Raw genomic sequence first — 23,583 nt, 5'->3', positions numbered from 1 at the left:
CGGTAGATTTGGTGCGTTCCCTGTTTTCCATCCCTGAAAATTTGTATAGTTTCATCAGTTAGCCAAGGCTTTTAGTGACCCTTCTGCCATTCTTCAGAATTATTTTGCTTAAAATATTGAGAGCAGTAGACTTTATTTTGTGCAACAGTTATGTCTGAGCCAGTACATCAAATTATTATTTGGTACACGTCCATCAGTATGTTCAGTTTTGAAGAAATTAGTACTGTTAATTTCATTCGCAATCAAAGGTTTTGTTACATAGTCCTTTCCTGGTTTTGTTGCAGACATAAATAAAACCTTTAAGGTGGAGCTGGTAGCACGGTCTTTAGTTAAAGCTGCATGCAGCTTTTTCACCAAAAGACATTACTGTAAAGCGCTTATCATTTTTCCAAATGTTAACCGTTTATGTTGAAATTTTCCATTTCTGTCATCTGCCTTGAATGGAATAATTTAGAAAATTTCCATTAAAATGGCTCTACTGTGACAGGGAATAGTATTATTCAGCTATCTTTTGTCTTTTTCTTTTCATCACCTCTTTAATTTGGTGGCCACACAAAATAAATCAGTACAATATTTTAATGCTCTTCCCAAAAAATACATTATGCTTGAATTAAACTGTTTGATTGACATAACATTTTGCTTCTATTATTTCACTTTTTAAACAAAATACTTGGAAGTAAGAGCTAATTCGCAGACAAAATAGGTATAGATTACAACACGGAGACTGTATTTTCCTCTTCCCTCCTTTATATGACCATAATTAGGTTATTCAAGTGGCATCTGTGAAATACAAATTTTAAATCCCTTTCTGATTGAGTTGAAGCAGGAATTTTACCTTGACACTCCTTTTTTTCCCAAGCATATTGTGCAGCCATTGAAGTACTCACTATCAGCCTTTCTATGGATACTGTTCCCCTTGGCATAAAATGCTTCGATATTTATTGAAACAGGGACTGGAACACAGGTATAATTTCTCAGAAACTGCAACCCAAACCATGAGGTCAGAGGGTTATTCTTGTATTATCTCTAATATAACAAAATTTTGTATCCTATTATACTGTGTGTTTATGTATGTTACATATAGAATTAAATAAGTCTCTGAGAAATAATGAAGAATATTTTCGAAGTGATGTTCCACTGAATGAGAGCAGCAGATGCTGCAAACACGTAGGTATGGTCATCGTCTTACTTGCACGATTGAGTTGACCTGTATGACTGTTAGCTGTTTGTGTCACTGTGCTGTTGAGGTTGGACTGTGTCTATGAAATGGAGATGTTTCAGGTAACCGATGGAAAAACTGAATTCATTTTCAAGTGCATTTGTAGTATGTCTGGAATGAGTTAAACAGAGGTTCCTTCTGCAAGGTGTATTGTATCAGTCTGGCTCTTCAGAGGCATGGACAAGACCAGCATGGAAAAAAGGAGTGCCTTGTGTACAGACTCTCTCCCCAGTGTCAAGAACTTGTAGAATGCTCAGGGCTAGTTAGTGGGAAAACAGACTCTCAAGGAGAGGGTTAGGGGAAAATGGCATTGGTACTGAAGTCACACTTGATTTTGAAGAGACTATTCAAAGACTTGAAAGAGGTTTCTATGGTCACCTTAAATCTAGAAACACTGGCCATTTTTTACTTGTAACTATGAATGTTAACATATTTTATGTTGATCACTGTGTAATAGCTAGCCCAGCCCAAACCACGACAATCGCTTAAATTATGTGACAAACTGAAGTGATTTCCCTACTTATTTTCCTTTTGGCAAAATCAGAGGGGTTATTGGCTTTTAATCAATATTGCAACATACTACTGTCTTCCATGTTATTTCACTAATCCAAAATCCACATTTGCTATAAACGCAAATTGAAATGGATCTCCAGACTAAATTATTTTGCCCAAATACTCAAACTTGATTTGATTGTGTATTCCTCAAGAGTACGTTGTGGGTGTTTTTTATGTAAAAAAGCGGTTTATCCCAAGCCTGTGCTATATAAAATGACGTTACAATCTTCATATCTGGCAATCTGGATGTTCAGTCATTTGAAGAGTGTCTTGCCTCAACTCAAAGCCCTGCTTGAACAGGTGATAACGTAGGATTGGAGCTGAAACACCATTTCCAGTACAAAAGAGTTTGTTTCACAGGTAGATTAATACATGAATAAGCCTTTACTTGTGGATAAGTTAGGATTGTTATACATACAGCATAGCTCACAAAGCACAGAAACAGGGAAATTGAGAACTGTCATCTAATATATACCTGCTCCTCCTTTACCAGCATGTACTTTTTCATAAGAATTGCTATACATATTAGCATGACTTCGGTTTTGGTTTTACATTCATATACGTATATCCATATATATGTATGTATCTATGAAATATTTATATATAATTATGCACTAAACTATTTCTACCACACTTCATAGCTATTTTTGAAGTGATTTGTTTTACTGCAACAGAGTAAAATGTTCATAAATGTAGCTAAAGGAGAAGAACAGAAAAAAAAATAGCCATATCTGATCTTTAGTTTACTGCAGTTATGGTAATAATAAAGTGTTTGCTTGAAGGAGGGGAGCGGAAGGTACAAAAGTAGTTTGTGCATACTGGTCTGCCAGGATGCTATATTATATTATGATAACTTGGTATTGTGAGAGATAGTATATAATAATGTCTCAAGGGGATGTTAGGAAATCTATTGGTTTCTTATCAAGATTAAACTGTCACTGTCCAGATTAATTCTACCCCACTGAAGAGCAGAGCTGTGTTTTGCTTTTTTTTTTTTTTTAAAAAAAGAGGGAAACCTTTTGAGAAGTGGAAAGAAACACAGAATTTAGCTACTTTTTTTCTTCCAGTATTCTGCTTCTGTCCCAGTAGGCTCATGGTGGCCTGGGTACACAGAAACCTAATCAATTCTTTCAATATTTTTTTTAATATTAATTATCATCAACCCACAGCAGCACTTCTGTGGTACTTAGTAGGTTGAGCTTTGTTGTAAAGTTTATGCCTGATACTGGGAAATAAAGCATTAAATCAAACACCCAGAGTTCAGAGGACAGGAATAAGCAGAGAATAACTGGGACCCAGGAGACTGAAAGATCTTGTGACAAACAACTTAAAAGAATTATGCTTTTTCAAATAGTGGCAAGAAAAAATAATAAATATCAGCCTTTAAATTCAGTAGGCTGTTTAGGGGAAGGCAGATGCTGAAATCTTGTAGGTATGCTTATAAATCATATCTGTACGTTTCTTAAGAGGAATGTATGTCTTGAATGAAAGAATGGAATTTGTGAAACAGGTAACATGTGACAGTCGCTAAATATTTTTTTCAAGATAAGTGATTATATTAATGAAGCATGCAGTGAATGTTGGCAATTACACGAAACTGTTTGATTAGATAAACTTATTTCTAGAGAGGTATAAATATATAGTATTAGAAAACACTCCTAGGTATGTGGTTTAACTTTTAGGCTGCCCTGTGTGGAGTCAGGCTTTGGACCTGGTCCTTGTGGGTCCCTTCCAACTCAGGATATTCTATGATTCTAAAAGTATTTCTGTATCTGACCTTTAGCATTTCCTAATATAAATCCACTTTCTGCCTTGGTTGCTGCTGTGCAGTGCACAAGATAGAGTGGAAATATGTTAAAAATTGTTCCACCTCTGCAATGTATTTACATTGCTAAAAGAAAAAGTAATGTTTTTTATAGACTGCAAAAATGTGTACTAATTTTTTAGCAAGTCAGAGAGATCTGGAAGGATAGTCTCTCAGCTGAACTAAGGATTATTTTAAAAATTATACTATGTCATTATGGGTCTTTTAGGAGGTGTGTACTGGTCAAATAGTATTCGTATATTTTTTTTGTGATGCTACAGCTCCAGTTCATTCAAATCTGTTAACCCTAATGCCTTATTTGTGTATTTGTGAAAAAGAATAAACTAGGAAGACAGATTCTGAGTTTTCTAGAAGATGAAGAAATACTTTCCTCCATCAGTTATTCTTCTCTTGTTTCCCCATAAATCAGATTTTGTTGGAAAGCTTTTCTGAAAAGGATAATTTCAGGGTTTTGAGTCTCATCATTAAGACCTTAACCATCAGTGAGAGAGAGGATTATTTCTTTGCTTTAAAAGGGAAAAAAATCTCTGAGAATTGTTTTCCTTTAATTTCTGCCTCTGAAGTATTGTCTAAAGATAGCTCCATCTACAAAATATTTTTTAAAACATCATTTCTCCCACAACCTGCAAATTCCAAAGAAGTGAAAATGGATAAGTTTTAGCTGATCTGCATTCTCCTTTTTTGGGATAACCCAATGACATTGAATTAGATTGTAACCATGCATTTTCTCATTAAATTGTGGCATTGCATTTTATATATAACATTAAAATGATTATTAGTTAAGCAGATAAAAACTTCTAGAATTAATATTGCATATGCATGCCCAATTTTCCTCCGCGCTATTTGCCTTATGATGGTTTTCAATTATGCAGTCTCGAACTATTTTTACATGACCCCATCTCTTAAATTCGCAGGGTAGATGATGCCTGCTCAAAATAAATTTATTAATAGGTTAGAAACAAAACCAGGCAGTAATGAATTATTGTGCTCAGTGACTCAACATTTAATCATTTCATAATTTTAATAGTATTTAAAAACTAGCATTATGAATTCCACTTGTGGAGCTGAATGACTAGGTTAGTCTATGAGAGTTAGGCACCTGGAATAGGGATCCTGAGAAGCAGCACTCTGAGTACTGAGATGCTAAATTAATTAATAGAAAGCAACAGTGAGAAAACTGAAAGTCAGAACTTGAAACCCTGACAGTCAGTGTTCAGATCACTTTTCTGTAAAAATCCTTCAGTACAGTATGGCCTGCTGAAGTGCCTGAGTGCCTACGAAATTGGAAACTTGAGTTCTTTTTATCCCAAGGAGTTTGAACCTGTATTTCTAGCATCCTGTGATGATTTTCCGAACAGGCAAATCAGGTCCTTTTGAATACTCAGGTTCATAGATAGCTAGTTTCTGTATCCTACATAGCTGGAGGGGGGAAATTAGGCACCTAGGAGTTAGCCTAGGAAAGAGAGGGGTGTTGATAGGAAGCTTTTTTATGGTCATCCTATACCTCCATAGCTTCTTTGGTGGATTTGGAACACTATAATGAATCTCTTGTGTAACCTAAGCACCAAAGTCCTTTCTCAGTGGCATTTGCTTTCTTGGGTCTGCCCAAATCTTCTGTGAAATCAGTATTGTGTAATGCCATGTACGTTTTGTTTTCCAAATTTGTGTAGAAAAGGGATTATTAATTTTCTAATGGACTTTCCCATTCCATATTTGGTAAACTCAAAACTAGTAAAAGTGTTTAGGTTCCTCAGTGGCTTTGAGAGGTAGCCTTTTATCTGTATGAACACTGGAGTCTTTTACTTCACCATGAACATGAAGTATAACATTATATATACACACATATAAAGCATAAAGAACTCCTGCGAATAAACCAGTCGAAATTATCAAAACCAGCAAGTAGCGTGAGAGGTGAGGGGCCTGGGTTTTCAGAGTGGGTAGCGCTTTTCCAGCATTTATCTTCAGAAGAGTGTTCCCATTCACCTCTTGGAATTGTGAACAGTCAGCACTTCTATTGCAGAAAATGTCAAATATACATATAGCAGCTCTTTAGTGTAATACCAATCTGACAGAGTCCTTTGGCAGAAAATTCACTTGTGGAGTTCTCTTAAAATTTTACTTGTTGCCATGTTGTTCTTTCATTGACCTCTTGAAGGATTTCTTAGGCTCATGTTTTCTGTTTTAGTGCTTTACTGAAATGAAATTGCTTGACACAGCTGTTCCAAGTCTTAAGGCATAAAAGTGACCTCTTTAACTCCTCCTAAGTGTTCCCCTTTCTAGAATACTGAGTATGTGGACAGGCGGGGTTTAGGTTTCTTGCATTAGGACTTAAGATAATGCAGGCAACAGGCAGTACAATAAATTGTACTTCTGTAACAGAAACAATATGCAAATCCAGAAAATCAAAAGATAGTACACTCTATGAACATTTTTGTTTCCTTATCATCCTATAATATTCTCACAGATTAAATCAAATTAAATCATTGGGATTTCCAGGTTTATTTCCCTGTAGCTGTTGACTGCTAAAAAAGAATAATTGTTGAATGTTTTTGAGGTGTGCAGAAGCAGTTCTAGCTATGCATTTTTACAAAAAAAAGGTGACATTCTTTTTCATTACAGAGTAAGCCAGAAAGTGAAATAAAATATGTAAATATTTTAATGAGAATGATAAGCATCTTTAATGTGTGAAATGATGAAATTGTATGATGCAACAAAATAAATGTAAATTAATTAAATTTGCATGAACTAAGTAAAAGTGAGTATGTGTTTAAATGAGGAATCCTTCTTTATTCCTTAGTTCCTAATTTTTTTCTGGACGTTGCCTCAACTGAGATTTTGTATTCCCATGAGGTTTTGTTTAACAAGTCTATTTTCAACCTCTGGAGCACAACTGGGTAGAATTTTTTTGATCTTATTTCTGGAAGTTGCAACTTTTCTTGCACCCTCCAGATTTACCAGTTTAAGTTAACCTGCTATCAGAACAGGGTTTTTAATATCAATCCTTACAAAATTTTTCCTTTGTTTAGCTTAGCCATTTTAGAAACACATGTTCAGCTATACAGGTGCAGTTTCAAATTAGACAAGCAGTAAGCCTGACACCTATAATTTCTTTTTACTGTTTTTTTTTTCCCATCTGAAAATTTCAAAGGTAGTTCTTAAATTTGGTGTGGTACAGAAAGCTCTGAGCATATGCCTTTTCCTTGTTTGGTGAAGTTCAAGCAGAGGTTAACAATATAATTTATCCAAGCATAAAGGTTAATAAATACCTATCAAAGCGTTATTTATTCTTTTCTATTAGAAAGACACTGGTTTGTATGCCTTCCATTTGAAAATGTTCCTTAAAAGAATCTTTCTCTACATTTGGTTCTTTGTTCTTCTATTTAGTTTCCTTATCTCAGATCATAACTATAATAGAAGACTGCACTAACTCTGAACACATATAGTGCAAGATAAGATTTAATTCAATCATAAAATGTCTTTCAGGACTCGTGAAGCTTTTTATTCTGCAATTTAAAATATTTGTACAGCTATATACTATGCAACATCACGGTACAACAATTTTATTAGGATATTAAAATGGTTTACTACAAAAATATGTACTTATTCACTAATTTTATGCATTCTTTGGTAAATTTTCAAAATGTTAATTCTATTGTAATAGAATTACAGGGGATATATAATATCTTACATAATCACTTACCTAGGTTAACAGATTTTGCTATTTGAAACATTTTCGATTTAAGGTCTTCATTGCATAAAATAGCATATCTGATGCAGCTTCTCTTAGTTTTTCCAACACCACCCCAGTTTTTTCCAACACATCATTTAAAATCACTTAGCTACTCACTTGTATGGAAGTGAACTTAACGGCAGAGAGAGAGAGTATGAGATTGTGAAAATGGTTGTGGGCTTGTTTTCCATTATGTTTATGTGTATTTTGAAATGTTGTACTTAAAAAGGTATGCATTTTCAACCATGTTAGGCATCTCAGTGTTTGGATGGAGAAGTAATAGTGAAAAAAATGCCTACATAGTACATACATAAAGTTGTCCCAATGGTGGTTCTGATGGTGCCAGTTGCTCTTATTCATCCTACATTAAAGTTTGACAAAGAAGTTGGGGGAGTGGATGGGACTCCCATATGCCCTTAGACCTGATCTGTCCTCACAGATCAGATGATATTTTCTTCTTTATGAAAGATGAGAAGAGGGCGTTTCACTGGGGGGAGGTGTTAATCACTGCGATTATGGTAGCGGGGAGATGTTTTATGTGTTTTCTACGACAAGGTTTAAATCCTCATCACTTGTGGCACTTTGTATGAAAATAAACATATTCAGTCTGGTATTATCAAAAAAATCCATTTTGGGGCAGATCCACTATCAAATTTGCATTTTTATGGATTCTCTTTCATTTTGTAAACTGCCTTACATGTTACAGTACAAAAAACATCCTGTGCCACAGGGCAATTTGGAAACAGTGGTGTTTTTTAGACAAATCTTGTTCCTTTTTCGGTATTGCAGAATTGATTTAAAACTTAAGATGCAATTTGTTGCAGCTCTTTCCTCTGAATTTCATGTCCAGACCATATCGCTTCCTTTTACAATTGGACACAGGTAAATTTTGACTTGATGGAAACACTCAGGACGCTATGAACAAAGTCGTAAAAGCACCATACTCAATATTTATTGTATTTTAGCCTAAGGTCTCATTAATGAAAAATTAATATCAGCAAAAAAAACATTTCTGATAAATGTAACAGTTTGGGTTTATGCCTCTATTTCAGAATTTTCATCAAGAAGTCAAGAAAACAGATGATTCAGAAAGCTTGTCAAGCCTTGACAGTCTTGAGGCTGGAGAACAAAATGGAAATTACACAACACCGAGTGAATCATCTTTGACTACACAGTGTGACTGTGCCCTGTACAATCCAGAAAAATCACAGACTAGGAATAATGGTTTGCTTTATACAGCTCAAAGTACTTCTAAAAATGTGCATCTAAATAATTGTCTGAGAAATGTAGATTTGCAAAACAACCACAACTTACCTATTCATAATCTTTTAGCTAAATATAATGTTCTAACTCCTGCTGAACACGTAAACAATTCAGAAGAGGAATCATCTGCTTCTCACAGACCTGGAAAAAGCCCTGCAGAGTTCTCTGCCTCTGGTAAGCAAGAACGCTCTGTAAGTAATGCATTTCGTTTTCTGCAAAATATAAAAGAAGAAAGCAGCAAACCATCTTCTGGAACGGCCAGCACATTACCCAGTGGTCATCCTGTTTTCAATCCTAGCAAAGTCTGGGCCAGCCCTGACTGTATTCCAGGAGAAAGAGTTCAGGATCTGATGCAAGATCAGAGTTTTAAAATGACCCCACAAAAAAGAAGTATATCTGTGCAAACCTCCAGTCAACCTATTGCAACATCTATAATCCTATTTCCTAATCAGGGATGTTCCACTGGCATTCCTAGCACAGCTGATACGTTACCAAAGGACAAAAACATCAGTACGGAGTTTTTAAAAAATACCTCCGGAAAAATGACTGAAACAAAAGAAGAAAATATTAAATGTATTGATGACACTAATCCAGGATCATCTTTATTTCAGGACATACCAAATGCCTCAGTTCTGTGTGATGTTAAGCAACAGAATAACAGAGAGGAAGAGAAAGGAAATATGATAGAAACTATGTCACTGGTGTCTGACACAGAGTTAAATTCTGGCACTCGTGCACAGCACAAAACCCTGAAAAACAATATTCTTGAAAGAAAAAGAGCAAGATTATTCACAAGTATCTTAAAGAAGGAATCTAAATATGAACCCAGCCATTTCAAAGCTGTGGTTATGAACCATGGGATCAGTTTTGGAACTCGGCCTGTGTCTTCTATCAGAGACAGTTTAGAACTGGCAAAAATAAAAAAGAAAAGTGCAGAAAATGAAAAATACAATACAAAGTTAAGATGGCATGATCAAATTAACCAGATAATAATAGAAAATAATGAAAAATGCTATGAAAAAACCACCAGTGAAATATCTTCTGCACAGCTGCAATATGTTCAAACTACAAATGATGCTCCTAAGACTAATTTAAGTATTGTTGCTCAACCTTCAAACCCCTTGTTCATGAAAAATCATCAGGAAAACTCTCATATATCAAAACCAAATGTTAATACTGAAGAATCAAAGAAAGAATGCATGCCTCTGAATATATTTATGTCTACTGGTTCCTTTTCTACTAAAAAAGCTTGGATGGTATCACAAGGTGAAGAAAGTAATCCCCCAGTATGTAGTAACAATTCTAAAATTAATGACATTAACCAACTCAAAAATAAGGCAAAAATAACTAGAAGACCAAGATCTGTAAAAGGCCAGCCAAGTTTTATGCCCAAGAAGAGAACAGGCACTATAATCCGACCACAGTCAGCCACTGAAGCCAACAATACTCTGAAAGCTCCGGGGAAATTGGTGGCACCTCACCCACCATCCGCACCTCTGCCGGGAAACAGAAGTGGCAAAAATGCAGCCAGCCCTGGGCGTCAGCCCTCAAGTCTTCAAGCTACCACTACACGCAAGAATGATTTAAATGAAAGGCATGTTTTCTTAGCAGATCAGGTTTTAAATAGAAAGGGTGCAGAAAACAGTGAGAGAATTACTTGTCATTTGGACTTGGCCACTGGGATACCTACACCTGGCTGCAGCACGGCCAAATACAAACCTTGGGCAAAATGTAGGTGTTCTGTAAATAATGTTCAGACAAGCGCCTGTCAAAATCATTCAGTAGCCTGCACTGAAAGAAGACCTGCTAACGCAGAAAATGGATTACTTCTCCACCATATCCCAGCAGCTGGGAAAACAAGCACCTCCTGGCAAGGAGCGCATATTGCCCGAGCTCCAAAAGACCCTGCCACTGGTAAGAGTCATGTTTCTGGGTCTGGGGTGGGGGGATGTTCAGACGAAAGTCTTTTTCAATTACGTCACAAATTTGTTTTCAGTTAAAACACCCAGCCTTTCATCCATTCACACAATACAGCCAGTTTTAACAAGTTTTTACCATTTGTCATTGTCACTTCTATTCTAGTGCTGCCCAGAGGCCTCTCAAACATTGATCCCCATTTTTAATAGCTCTCTACAATATTAAATGAAAAGGAAGCATTTTCCCTGAGATTATATGCCTGGCTAATGAGCAGATGTGACAGGTGGTCTAAATAATGGTATAGGAGGAAGTGACTAAGTTTATATGAGCCAGTTTGCAAGGTAACTGGGAGCGATAGCTTGTTGTCCATCAGTCACTGCCACCTGAGTGAATGAAATGTAGATCTAACATGTTTTTAAAATGCTGATACTGTAAATGCCTAAAATTACTATGCTTTAGTCTCAGTAATCCAATTAATGCTCAAAAAACTGAAATGTAGGTTAAAAATAAAGAGCTTCTACCAGATAAATTTTGCTGTGCTGCAAAGTATGTCTGATTTATAAGGAATTTTAGGAAATTTTAGGAATAACCCTTTATGTTATTAATAACTAATGTTGGGAACAATATAATGGAGAGACTGATTGGTAAAACAGAGGAAAGATGCATAAGAAATTTTGGGAGAATAGATTTTAATTTCCTGGTTTTTACATTTCAAAATAGGTTTCAGGCTTTTTGATTTGCCTTGTTTCTCCTCTGCAGCCTAGCTATATTCTGTGCCTCGGGCACTGATGGCATCCTTGTGCTTGTAGTTTGTGTGTTGTATGCTGGTTTGCTTCCTATTGAGGGTTGCAGCTGGAGGCAGCGCTCCTGAAGCTGTAGACCCTGCTTCAGGTACAAGCAGTATCCAAAACACTTCACATACTGGCATCACCCGGAGGATCAGCCGTGCAGCTCAAAGATACTTTCTACCAAAATAAGTAATTCCCATGACTTTTAAAAAAAAAACAACCCTAAATTTCTGGTTTTATCTATCTACAGTAATACATAGTTTTAACTATGAAGTGATTCAGAACAGCTGTTTTGTAAGAGCAGAGGCAGGTGAATATTCTTGGCCTAAAGCAGGGGTGGGAAATGAGAAATGTTATCTGCTTGTCCGTTCCAGTTCAAAGTCAAAGAGATGAGCTTAAGATATGTGTGACTTAAGTTAACCTGTTTGATTTTACATTGGAAATGACTGAAGACTTGCATTACCATGCCTCGCCTCCAGCAGAGATACTTGCCTCTTGATGTCCTTATTTGCACATCAGATCAATTAATCAGGAAAGTTATTGGGTCAAAGTTGTGTGCGCTCCTAATACTGTCTTCACTGCGACTTTAAATGTGACATCCCCAGTATCACATAGCTCCAGCTCTTTTAGAGGAAGCACCAAGTAACTTCTTTTCAAAAATGCGGGGGATGGCCCTCTCTCAATATCTGCTTAGGTTTGAAAGTGTTTCGAAATTCTTCTTTATTTTAAATACTTTAGATAACTCGTAATGACTTGCTATTATTTGTTCTATTGCCTGCAAATGCACATAGATCACCAAAGTCTTTGTCCTGAAGTGCTTGCTATGAGAGACTGAGTACTGCATTGTTCTTGAGTAAAATATCTGCTGTGGCACTATTACAGAGTTCAGTGAGGTCTGTGAGGACACCGCAGAAAATGGGATCTATTGCAGTGCTTGGCCAAATGTAGAGAAAAAAAAGTGAGAACAAGATGAATAAATAAAATTGTTGTCCATGAGGATCTTCCTTTAATTGGGCTTCCAGTCTTCAAGTGGTGTATCTTCTGGGGGACACATATTATACTGTAGCTGAATACTACAATTATTTTAAGTACTTTGGCGTTCAATCAGTAAAATGCTTTAAAAATATTCTTAACATTTAGCCTGTGACAAATGGTATTAATTCATATGCTTATAGTTAAATAAGGGCAGACTGCTCAGTATTTCATGCCCTTAAAGATACTATCACTTAATATATTTTTGTCTTACATTTCTCAGAGGAGTCTCTTGGTGTAGATCTAGCATGTCTTTCAAACTAATTAAATTAAGTGTCGATGCATATCAATAGAGCAACTTTGGATTATATTTTTCAGAAAAACATTCTATGATTATTAATATAACAAGGGATTTCTTCTTTGCTTCTTTTTAAATTTCTCCCTGTGTTCAATATAAAGTGATCACATTTGCTTTTCTTTTCAGGTGCTATTCAGCACCATGTGTCACATTACAGTAATTCACATATAACAAAATGGCAAAAGCTAAGGTGTCCCACGTTACTCTTGATGGCAGCAGCCAGATAAGTAGTTTCAAATCTGCTTCTAGGATCAATGAATTGGGTTTTTTTTCTGCAAATGGTAAGAATTCTGCTTTGTTAAATCATAGAATTATAGAACTATAGAATCAGAGAATCATGGAATAGTTTGAGTTGGGAGGGACCTTTAAAGGTCATCCAGTCCAACCCCCCTGCAATAAGCAGGGACATCTTCAACTACATCAGGTTGCTGAGAGCCCCATCCAACCTCACCTTGAATGTTTCCAGGAATGGGGCATCTACCACCCCTCTGGGCAAACCCTCATGGCAAAAAAAATTCTTCCTTATATCTATTCTAAATCTTCCTTCTTTTAGCTTAAAACCGTTACCCCTTGTACTATCACAACAGGCCCTATTAAAAGTTTGTCCCCACCTTTCTTATAAGCCCCCTTTAAGTACTGAAAGGCTGCAATAAGGTCTCCTCAGAGCCTTCTCTTCTCCAGGCTGAACAACCCCAACTCACTCAACCTTTCCTCACAGGAGAGGTGCTCCAGCCCACTGGTCATTTTTGTGGCCCTCCTCTGGACGCACTCCAACAGGCCCATGTCTTTTCTGTGCTGAGGGCTCCAGAGCTGGATGCAGTACTCCAGGTGGGCTCTCATGAGAGCAGAGTAGAGGGGGAGAATCACCTCTCTCAACCTGCTGGCCACATTTCTTTTGATGTAGCAAGGATTGCTGGCTCATGTCCAGCTTCTCATCCACCCGTACCCCCAAGTCCTTCTCAGCAGGGCCACTCTCAATACTTTCATTCCCCAGCCTGTATTGAGACTGGGGGTTGCCCTGATCACGATGCAGGACCCTGCACTTGGCCTTGTTGAACCTCATAAGATTCACACAGACCCCCTTCTTGATCTTGTCCAGGTCCCTCTGGATGGCATCCTGTCCCTCAGGTGTGTCAACTGCTCCAGATAGCTTGATGTTGTCGTCAAACTTGCTGAATGTGCACTCGATCCCACTGTCTATGTCATTGACGAAGATGTTGAACAGTACTGCTCCCAATATGGACCCCTGAGGGACACCACTTGTCACCAGTCTCCATCTGGACATTGAGCCATTGACCACTACCCTCTGGATGTGACCATCCAACCAATTCCTCATCCATTAACGGTCCACCCATCAAATCCATAGCTATCCAACTTAGAGAAGAGGATGTTGTAGAGGACCGTGTCAAAGGCCTTACAGAAGTCCGGATAGATGACATCCAGAGCTCTTCCCTTGTCCACTGAGGTAGTCATTCCATCATAGAAGGCCACTGGTTGGTCAGGTAGGACTTGTCCTTGGTGAAGCCATGCTGGCTGTCTCAATCACTGAGAAATATTGAATCGAAATACCACTGTAATAACAAATAAAGAAATAAAATTCTGTTAAAATCACTAAAATACCTATTGGTCTAATCATGAACTGTAGTTTAACTGCATATGGAAATATTTATTATGCGAATAAATAGGTAATTTATCTTCCCAAGTATAAATCAAGTAACTGCATTTACAAATCAAGTAACTGTGTTTACAAATGAGAATGTAATATCTCCTTGGATATGTGGATTCATGACTTGCACACGAAAATGCTGATTTGCATCTCTCTCCAGCTGAGGGAAAATACTATACAGCAGTACTGTCATTAAAATTAGTGTACAGATGTATAAATCAGTGAGATTAACTACAAAACCCCAAGCTGTAGAACTAAGGTTTTAAACCATGACTTTGCATTTGAATCACACCTGTGAGGCCACACCTGGAGGACTGTGTTCAGTTCTGAGCTCCTCAGTACAAGAGAGACACGGACAGATTGGAGAGAGTCCAATGAAGGGCCACGAAGACAATGAAGGGACTGGAGCATCTCTCCTGGAAGGAAAGGCTGAGAGAGCTGGGATTGTTCAGCCTGGAGAAGAGAAGGCCATGGCGGATATTATCAACATCTATAAATACCTGGAAGGAAGGTGCAAAGAGGGTGGAGCCAGGCTCTTTTCAGTGGTGCCCACTGAAAGGACCAGAAGCAATGAGCACAAACTGAAACACAGGAGGTTCCCTCTGAGCATCAGGAAACACTTTTTTTTTACCATGAGGGTAACAGAGCACTGGTATAAGTTGCCCAGAGACTTTGTAGAGTCTCTATCCTTACAGATACTCAAAAGCCACCTGGACATGGTACTGGGCAGCAAGATCTAGGTGGCCCTGCTTCAATCAGGGGTGTTGGACTGGATGATCCCGAGACATCCTTTCCCACCTCTACCATTTTGGGATTCTGTGAATCAAATAAACTGTGTGAACTATTACACATTTTCTGCACGGTGCTATGCAATCTTAACAAAAGTTGAATCCATTAAGATATAAGGCACAGCATCTTGGCAAAACATTACTTTTTGGTACATTATGTGCTATTTGTTATGTCATAGTTCACTGTTCATTCTCCCTCTTACTTTGTAAGACCACCTTGTATCATTGTACAGACCATCTTTGTTATGAGGGATTCAAAGTGGGGTTTCACTTAACCTGCTTATAAATGTCCACATACGATCCACATCTGTATCTTACAGTCCTATGCTAACACGACATTAAATATGCCTTAGAAGTGCCTGTTTCTATCTTTTCACTATCAGAAAATACATTCAGCGAGATCGGATGTAAACATATACAAGGTAAGCATCTAAATTTGGGCAGAGATGTTTACTCACCATTGTTAGATTTGTTACTACTATCTTTATCATGTTTTTACACATTTTTGGTTTATTTTTGCATGCCTGTTATTTAAGGTGTTGTTCCTGTTACAGGACAAAAGCAGGCTTTTAACAACCATGAAAATAAACACAGAAGACAAAGTGTAGCCTCTAAAAGATGGAAGCCTGCTTATCATGCACAGGTAAATATTAAATACTATTAAAAAAAAAGCTTATTTCTCTTCAAAATGGAAAGAGTTTCAGGAATATCAAAGATTTGTTCAGTGTCACACAATTTTGAATCAATGTGCTTAGTCAGCTTGCTGTCACTGCTAATAAAAAGAATAAAACCAACTAGAATACATCACTGTATTAATATACACTAATATTTTTGCACCTGAAAACATTTAGTAATATGAAATAATAAATAAAAAATGTTCAGAAAGTAGTATAGTTACCTTAAATTACACTTAAAATATTCTTACAATATTTTTGATAGAATTCATTATGTACCGTCGAGCTGAGTCCTGTTCAATCTGCATTTGATCCAGTACAAAATAGGAATAACACCTATAAGTCTGATGAAGGTACAGTACCACATCTCACTTCAATTCTTTATTATACATAAAGTCATGACCTAATACATCCACTGCGTAACATCACTTCTGTGTTTTGGCATCAGTGATTCTAAGTAAGAAAGGGTAGTTTGTTGTCTAGACCTGTTTTTTTCCACGGAAATGTAAGATATAGCATCATATGTCACGATATTGATGGTTTTATAAATGCACTACAACATATACTCAAGTTTCATTCCATTCCTGTTTGTATTTAACTGTATGATAGCTGGATGTATCATACATAACTATGATACGGACAGGTATTGCTTGCTATCATTATATGTTTCTGAACCCAGTAGAACTTGCTGTGGTGCCAATTGTAAGATGCACTAGTGATCTGAATTATGGCATTTTCTAACATGTCGTGCTTTTTGACTTTGCCACTTTGTTGATCTTTTAATGTGCATTTTGTGGGTTTCACAGACCTATAGTAATGAAAACAAGCAGCATATTTAAATGTCGTGAGCTCTTCTCATTTGAAGTTACCCCTGTAATCTCTTCAGTTTCAGAAAGCACTGTTCAGTTTCTTATGGCAGAAAAACTAGCAAGTACACCAGCCTCAGAAGGTGAAATCCTGGCAGCTATGGAAAATGTGCAACCAGCCAGCCAGCCCTCACTGCTCAACAGGGCTCCGTGTCTAGGCACGAGTGCACTTTCAGTAGAAGAACAGAAGATTTTCCAGTCTCTTGATCGTCTCAATCAAAGGCTACAAAGTAAGTTTGATAATAAATAGGATCCCACATCAAGTGATTAAGTAACTTTATATTTGTTGTCATGGCTTAAATTGGATTAAAAACGTGAATCCTGTGGTAGAAATATGTTTCTTCTTATTTTATTCTTATTATTCTTTATTAAATATAGCAAACAGGAAATCAAAATCATGAAACCTTCCTTAGAGTCAATGAAATTAATTTAAAATAATGGTGACTTTGCCTTGGTCAAAAAAAAATTTCAAAATGTGACTGCAGGATGCATTCAGAAACTGCCTCAGCCCAACTGTAGATGTTGTATCTAATAGATGTTTGTCAAAACTGTTCTTTAAAGTGAAAGTGTAAAGATACAGATGTATCAGCCTCACTTAGGAATCTGTTCCAGTGTTTATCCATCTTAATTTTTTTGCAATTATTTTTGCAAGTAATTACGCTTTATATTATACACCCTATATTTTTTTGCAAATGTAGCCCTTTATAATGAATGGCTTTTCATTTCCTTTCTTCTAGTCTTTTAGGGTGTTCCTCTTCTTCTCCATATCACAAATACGGTTCTGAGATTGCTGCAGCCAAATCTGAATGTTTATGTGAATATCACTTGCACAACTACTTTAAAAATCTCAAACTTACTTGAGCATTCCCTAATCTATTCTTTTTGTATCCCAGGATGATTTCTTACCTGCTTTAAGAAGTGCTTTTTATATGAGCTGTCGCATTGCAGTTGACATTTCATTGAAGAATGTGGGGATAAAAGTCTGTACTCATTCTTGATATATTTTTCTCTCCAGTGATTCGTTAGCCAACACTTTCATTCGTCATCCTATTATAACTAACATACTCGTAGAACAAACTTACTTTTGGGGTCTCTTGCTACTGTATCCAATGGTTACTATTTGCTTTGACCAACATGATCATACAGGTCTTCCATAAAAATTCTCATTAGTTTGACATAGTTTTTGCATTTTGTGTGCTCCATTCTGTATTTGAAATCAATGGGGACCTTGTGGTCTCTTCACTGGACTGCCTGGCTTTCCATATCATTGGAATAAATTCTGCTTGACATTTTTGCTGTTTATGGAACTGCCGACTCTCATGAATTTTATATTTTCCTTGGACTTTTTTCATATAAAATTTTACATGCCAATTATTTGAGTTTATAAGAGTCTGCTTTCTTGAAGTCCATTGATTTTATTTTACTATTCTACTTCTTTTCCTTGTGGACTGCACCATTTCACGATCAGGTTACCCACATTTACCTCCCTATTGACTGGAATCAAACTAAAGCAGAGCTTATTAAGCTCCTGCACACTATCCATACATTTCTACATCAACTGGTGGATTGCTTGACTTTGAGGAAAAAGGCTTCAGTTTCCTGTAAACTGCAACAGCAGAATAAAAGACCTTTGCAACTGCTTAGAAACTTTCTGCAGCTGTAGCTTACAATTCCTGCTCCCATCAAACAGTGCTTCAGAATTTCATTTTACTGTATGTACCTCATGGATATTGCTTCCAGGCAAATAGAAGTGAAGAATTCTGTCTTTTGTCAGAGAGGAGATTTAGTATGATGTGCTCAGGTTAAGCAAGTAGATATGAAAAGAGAAATACAAGAAAATAGAAAATAAATTGCTGTATAAATAACAGAGAAATAACAAAGAAACAGGAGCAAAGGCAAATGCAGCAAAGGAACTGGGAGCAAGAAAGCTGAAGTTTGCAAAGCGTGAAAAGGAAAAATTTGAAAACTGTCAGAAAAGTACATAAGGAATATGACAGAAACAATGAAAGAATCATAGGAGTTAACAGATTGCAAATGAAGAAACTGCAAATGATTGTAATACATATATATGTATGTATCTTAGAAATGTAATTAGCTTGCCTAATTATTTGGGGATTAAAATTGGTAACAAGAAGCTGGGGAATTTTACAGGTAGACTTATAGGACATGTAAGTACATGTAAGTTGGTACCTGTAAGTAAGTGCATAAAGTGTTGTAAGTACTCACATGTCATGTAAGTACATTGCTTTTTTTAAACAGTGACCTTTTTGAACCCCTTTTTTTGGCTTTGTTTTCACATGTTACCAAATTAAGCGACTAAAACTGTGTGCATTCACAGCAGTCTTTTTAATGAATAACAGTTAGTCACTCACTAACCAAAGTCTGGAATTTTTGTTGCCAGCTTTGAGTAGCTGGCATTCTTTTTTCTAGCTTTAGATTTCTTTATGGACACTGAATTTTTTGTTCAGATGATAATATCTAGCTGCAAATTTTAAAAATACAGATATGACATACACTTCAGCAGCTGTTGGTAGGAGAAAAAAGAACAGTGCAATTAAACTACATTTCCACAATCTTCCGGAAGTTTTGTGTTGAATATTTGACTGTGAATCACATTTCTATTGCGGTACTTGGTTTACATAATATTTATGATACGCTTTCATGCAATTTTTAGATCTTCAAGAAGCCATTACCAGAAACCCATCTGCTTCAAATGTTTTGCAGCTAATCACCCCTTTAGTAAGTATTTAATGTAAATATGTTCAGCTTTAGTTCCTACAAATTGATCTCATGGCTTATTTTACAGAAAAAGAAATAATTGGAAATATTGACATCAATCTATTCACTGGCTTGACAGATTTTCAGATTTTGATTTCTGTAAATGTGTATGTATGTAAAAAAATGTAAAAAAAATCTAAAAAAAAATACACATATGAATTTTTATAGTACTGTAAACAGGCTTTACCAGACTGCCTCATCCTCTGGTTTCATTTTCCTTTTGGAATCTGAAGACACTTGCAAAGTCCAGGAAGTTCCAAGAACCTTTAAGGAATAGTAATTTAGCAGGGTCGATTTGAACTATATATAGCTCATAATTAATTTGTATTTCTTAATAACGTAGAGATGAAAGGGGGAATGATGCATGGTACTGCATAAAATAATTGGTAATTCAATGAATTCTTGCTTTGACTGCAGATATGCTGTGTTCTATAGATGATAGGTATTACCTTTCTTCAATAAGTGTATTTTTTTCGTATATTCTAGACCTCGTCAGTTTGAAGCAAAATAATCGTGATAGCTGGAATATAAAGAACTGAACAGGCAGATGAGTGTCTGAAGTACAAAATTTACATTTCAAATGTTCAGTTTATAATGCAGGAGTTAGTATTTATAATTCTGTATTATTAGTCTCCTCCTTTACTATATATTTGTACTGAGGAAAAACTATAGAGAGATGCCTGTGTACTTCACATCCTTTATATACTTTCACATGGTTCATATACTTTACTGGATAAAATGTTACCAAAAATGTTAGAGAAAATACTCTTTATTAAGAAGGCTTTTGCCATCTGAGTTTGAGACTGAAAAACCCCAGAAGGTATCCAGGCTCCTAAATTCAAAATGATTGCCTGGTTTTAAAATGGGACCGTGGAAAGAACACAGAGCACATCATTACCTCTCTTCTAGTGAATCCTAGTAGTGGGTGCGACTTGGAACCTCAGCTTCCTCTCTTCTGCCTCCTATCTTACAAATTTAATTTCTTATGGCTTAACAGCATGTAAATTTTGTGTTTTCCAGCAATTAGTGTAGTATAGTTACCTTTATTGGATCTAACTGTGTTTTACTAAAGCATTTTTGACCTTGTATGTTCTCTGGGACTTTCTTCATAGCCTGTCCTACCATAGAATCCTATAGAATCCACAGAACCATAGAATCATAGAATCATTTTGGTTGGAAGAGACCTTTAAGATCATCAAGTCCAACCATTAACCTAACACTGCCAAGTCCACCACTAAACCATGTCCCTCAGCACTACATCTACCTGTCTTTTAAGTACCTCCAGGAATGGTGAGTCAACCACTTCCCTGGGCAGCCTGTTCCAATGCTTGATAACCCTTTCTATGAAGAATTTTTTCCTAATATCCAATCTAAACCTCCCCTGGCACAACGTGAGGCCATTTCCTCTTGTCCTATCACTTGTTACTTGGGAGAAGAGACCAACCCCCACCTTGCTACAGCCTCCTTTCAGGTAGTTGTAGAGAGCGAGAAGGTCTCCCCTCAGCCTCCTTTTCTCCAGGCTGAACAACCCCAGCTCCCTCAGCTGCTCCTCATAAGACTTGTTCTCCAAACCCCTCACCAGCTTCATTGCCTTTCTCTGAACTCACTCTAGTGCCTCAATGTCTTTCCTGTAGTGAGGGGCCCAAAACTGGACACAGTATTCGAGTTGAGGCCTCACCAATGCTGAGTACAGAGGTACAATCACTTCCCTAGTCCTGCTCACCACACTACTGCTGATACAAGCCAGGATGCTGTTGATCGTCTTGGCCACCTGGGCACACTGCTGGCTCGTACTCAGCCGGCTGTCGACCAACACTCCCAGGTCCTTTTCTGCCAGGCAGCTCTCCAGTCACTCTTCCCCAAGCCTGTAGCGTCGCATGGGGTTGTTGTGACCCATGTGCAGGACCTGGCACTTGGCCTTGTTGAACCTCATACCGTAGGCCTCGGCCCACTGATCCAGCCTGTCCAGATACATATGTAGACCCATCCTAGCAAGTGTCAAGCAGGTTGACACTCCCACCCAACTTGGTGTCGTCTGCAAGCTTACTGAGGGTGCACTCAATGCCCTCGTCCAGACCATTGATAAAAATATTAAAGAAGAGAACTGGCCCCAATACTGAGCCCTGGGGAACACCACTTGTGACTGGCTGCCAACTGGATTTAACTCCATTCACTACCATCCTCTGGGCCTGGCCATCCAGCCAGTTTTTTACCCATCAGAGAGTACTCCCATCCAAGCCATGGGCAGCCAGTTTCTCCAGGAGAATGCTGTGGGAAACAGTGTCGAAGGCTTTACTAAAGTCTACGTTTACAACATCTACAGCCTTTCCTTTGTCCACTAAGCAGGTCACCTTGCCACAGAAGGAGATCATGTTAGTCAAGCAGGACCTGCCTTTCATAAACCCATACTGACTAGTCCTGATCTCCTGGTTGTCCTGTATGTGCTGTGTGATGGTACTCAAGATGATCTGCTCCATAACCTGAGGTCAGACTGACATGCCTGTAATCCTCCTTGTGGCCCTTCTTGTGGATGAGCATCACATTTGCTACCTTCCAGTGGGCTGGGACCTTCCCAGTTTGCCAGGACTGCTGATAAATGATGAGAAATGGCTTGGTGAGCACTTCTATCAGCTCCCTCAGTACCCTCGGGTGGACCCTTCTGGCCCCATAGACTTGTGTGCATCTAAGTGGTGTAGCAGCTCACTGGCCATTTCGTCTTGGATTATGGGGGCTTCATTCTGCTCTCCATCCCTGTCATCCAGCTCTGTGCTGAGTACCCTGAGAACAAGGCGTCTTGCTAATAAAAGCTGAGGCAAAGACATTAAGTACCTCAGCTTTTTCCTCATCCTTGGACACTATGTTTTCCCCCACATCCAATAAAGGATGGAGATTCTCCTAAGTCCTCCTTTTGTTGTTAATGTATTTATAGAAACATTTTTATTGTCTTTTATGGCAGTAGCCAGATTAAGTTGTAGTCGTGCTTCGGCCCTTCTAATTTTCTTCCTGCATAGCCTCACAAAATCTTTGTAGTCTTCCTGAGTGGCCTGTCCCTCCTTCCATAGGTCATAAACTTCCCTTTTCTTCCTGAGTTCCAGCCAAAGCTCTCGGTTTAGCCAGGCCAGTCTTCTTCCCCACCAGCTCGTTTTACGGCATGTGGGGACAGCCACCTCATGCACATTAAGGATTTCCTTCTTGAAGAATGTCCAGCCTTCCCGGACTCCTTTGCCCTTCAGGACTGCCTCCCAGGGGACTCTGTCAACCGTCTCCTAATCAGGCCAAAGTCTGACCTTCAGAAGTCCAAGGTGGCAGTTGTACTAACCCCCTTCCTTACTTCTTCAAGAAGGATGGATATTCACTCAGTAATTCTGGGAATGACATTGTACCCTGTGATACCAACCTCTAAATCCAGATGAAGGCGCACAATTGTTTATATAACAGAAAAAAAATCACATGATGTCCTCAAATGTTGTTTCTGGAATGTCATATTATACACAATGGCATTTCTGTTTATGTACATGTATACCTCATTATTCTCCATTCTATTCTAGAGTATTCAGCAATGTCTATCCTCCCCTTTGGGGATGAACACTACAAAAGCCTCACAGCAGTACCAGAATGCCTCAGTTAGCAATCGACTGCAGCTGCACAGGTGATACTGACGTTATCCGCTCCAGGATACTACAGCTTTAGGTACTTTATATATAATGTATCTACTATTTGACATTATAAAATTAGCAACAAAATAAAGATGAAAGCAGTAGCTCAAATAATGAATGTCAATTGACTGGTAAGCATTTTTAGGATAATTAAGTCTTTTTTATGATGCACTGTGTTGTAAAATTAAAAGAATGAAAATACTTCACATTTTTAGCATTTGCATTGATTGTGTAAATTTCCTGTGCCTGTAATTAGAGTGAAAGGAAAACAAATATTTTATTATTTAGATTATGTATACACTACTTTCCTAACTTCTCCAGTTTTTTAAGATTCGCTAATAGATTCTGTTACAATCGTAAAAGATATATTTTAAAAGTGATTTGATTATTGCTAAATAATACGTGGAGTTTCACCTTTTCTCTTTATATTGGTGGCTGTATTGCAAATTACTGCAGACTGTGTGTTGCCCTTACTCAGTAGCTTCATCTGATGGCTCTAAAACTGACTGTGTTCCCAACATCGTACCT

At 37.6% G+C, this 23,583-nt stretch overlaps 1 protein-coding gene across 2 annotated transcripts in view; it reads left to right on the top strand.

The window, feature by feature from the left end:
- CEP126 (centrosomal protein 126) overlaps positions 1–23,318 on the top strand; it is a 46,832-nt gene extending 23,514 nt beyond the window's left edge. Inside the window, exons 6-11 of one of the 2 annotated variants that reach the window (XM_074572975.1) lie at positions 8,382–10,506; positions 15,636–15,724; positions 16,021–16,108; positions 16,642–16,851; positions 19,296–19,360; positions 22,948–23,318. In XM_074572975.1, coding sequence (XP_074429076.1) covers positions 8,382–10,506; positions 15,636–15,724; positions 16,021–16,108; positions 16,642–16,851; positions 19,296–19,360; positions 22,948–23,052 — 2,682 coding nt within the window. In that variant the 3' untranslated portion in view covers positions 23,053–23,318. Of the gene's footprint in view, positions 1–8,381; positions 10,507–15,617; positions 15,725–16,020; positions 16,109–16,641; positions 16,852–19,295; positions 19,361–22,947 lie in introns of both variants that reach the window. The other variant, XM_074572974.1, reaches the window with a different exon arrangement.
- The last annotated feature ends 265 nt before the right edge of the window (positions 23,319–23,583 follow it).

This window comes from Larus michahellis, chromosome 1, assembly GCF_964199755.1.
Source record: "Larus michahellis chromosome 1, bLarMic1.1, whole genome shotgun sequence".
In the NCBI taxonomy this organism is placed as follows: Eukaryota; Metazoa; Chordata; class Aves; order Charadriiformes; family Laridae; genus Larus; species Larus michahellis.
This window is presented reverse-complemented; position numbering and strand designations above follow the sequence as displayed.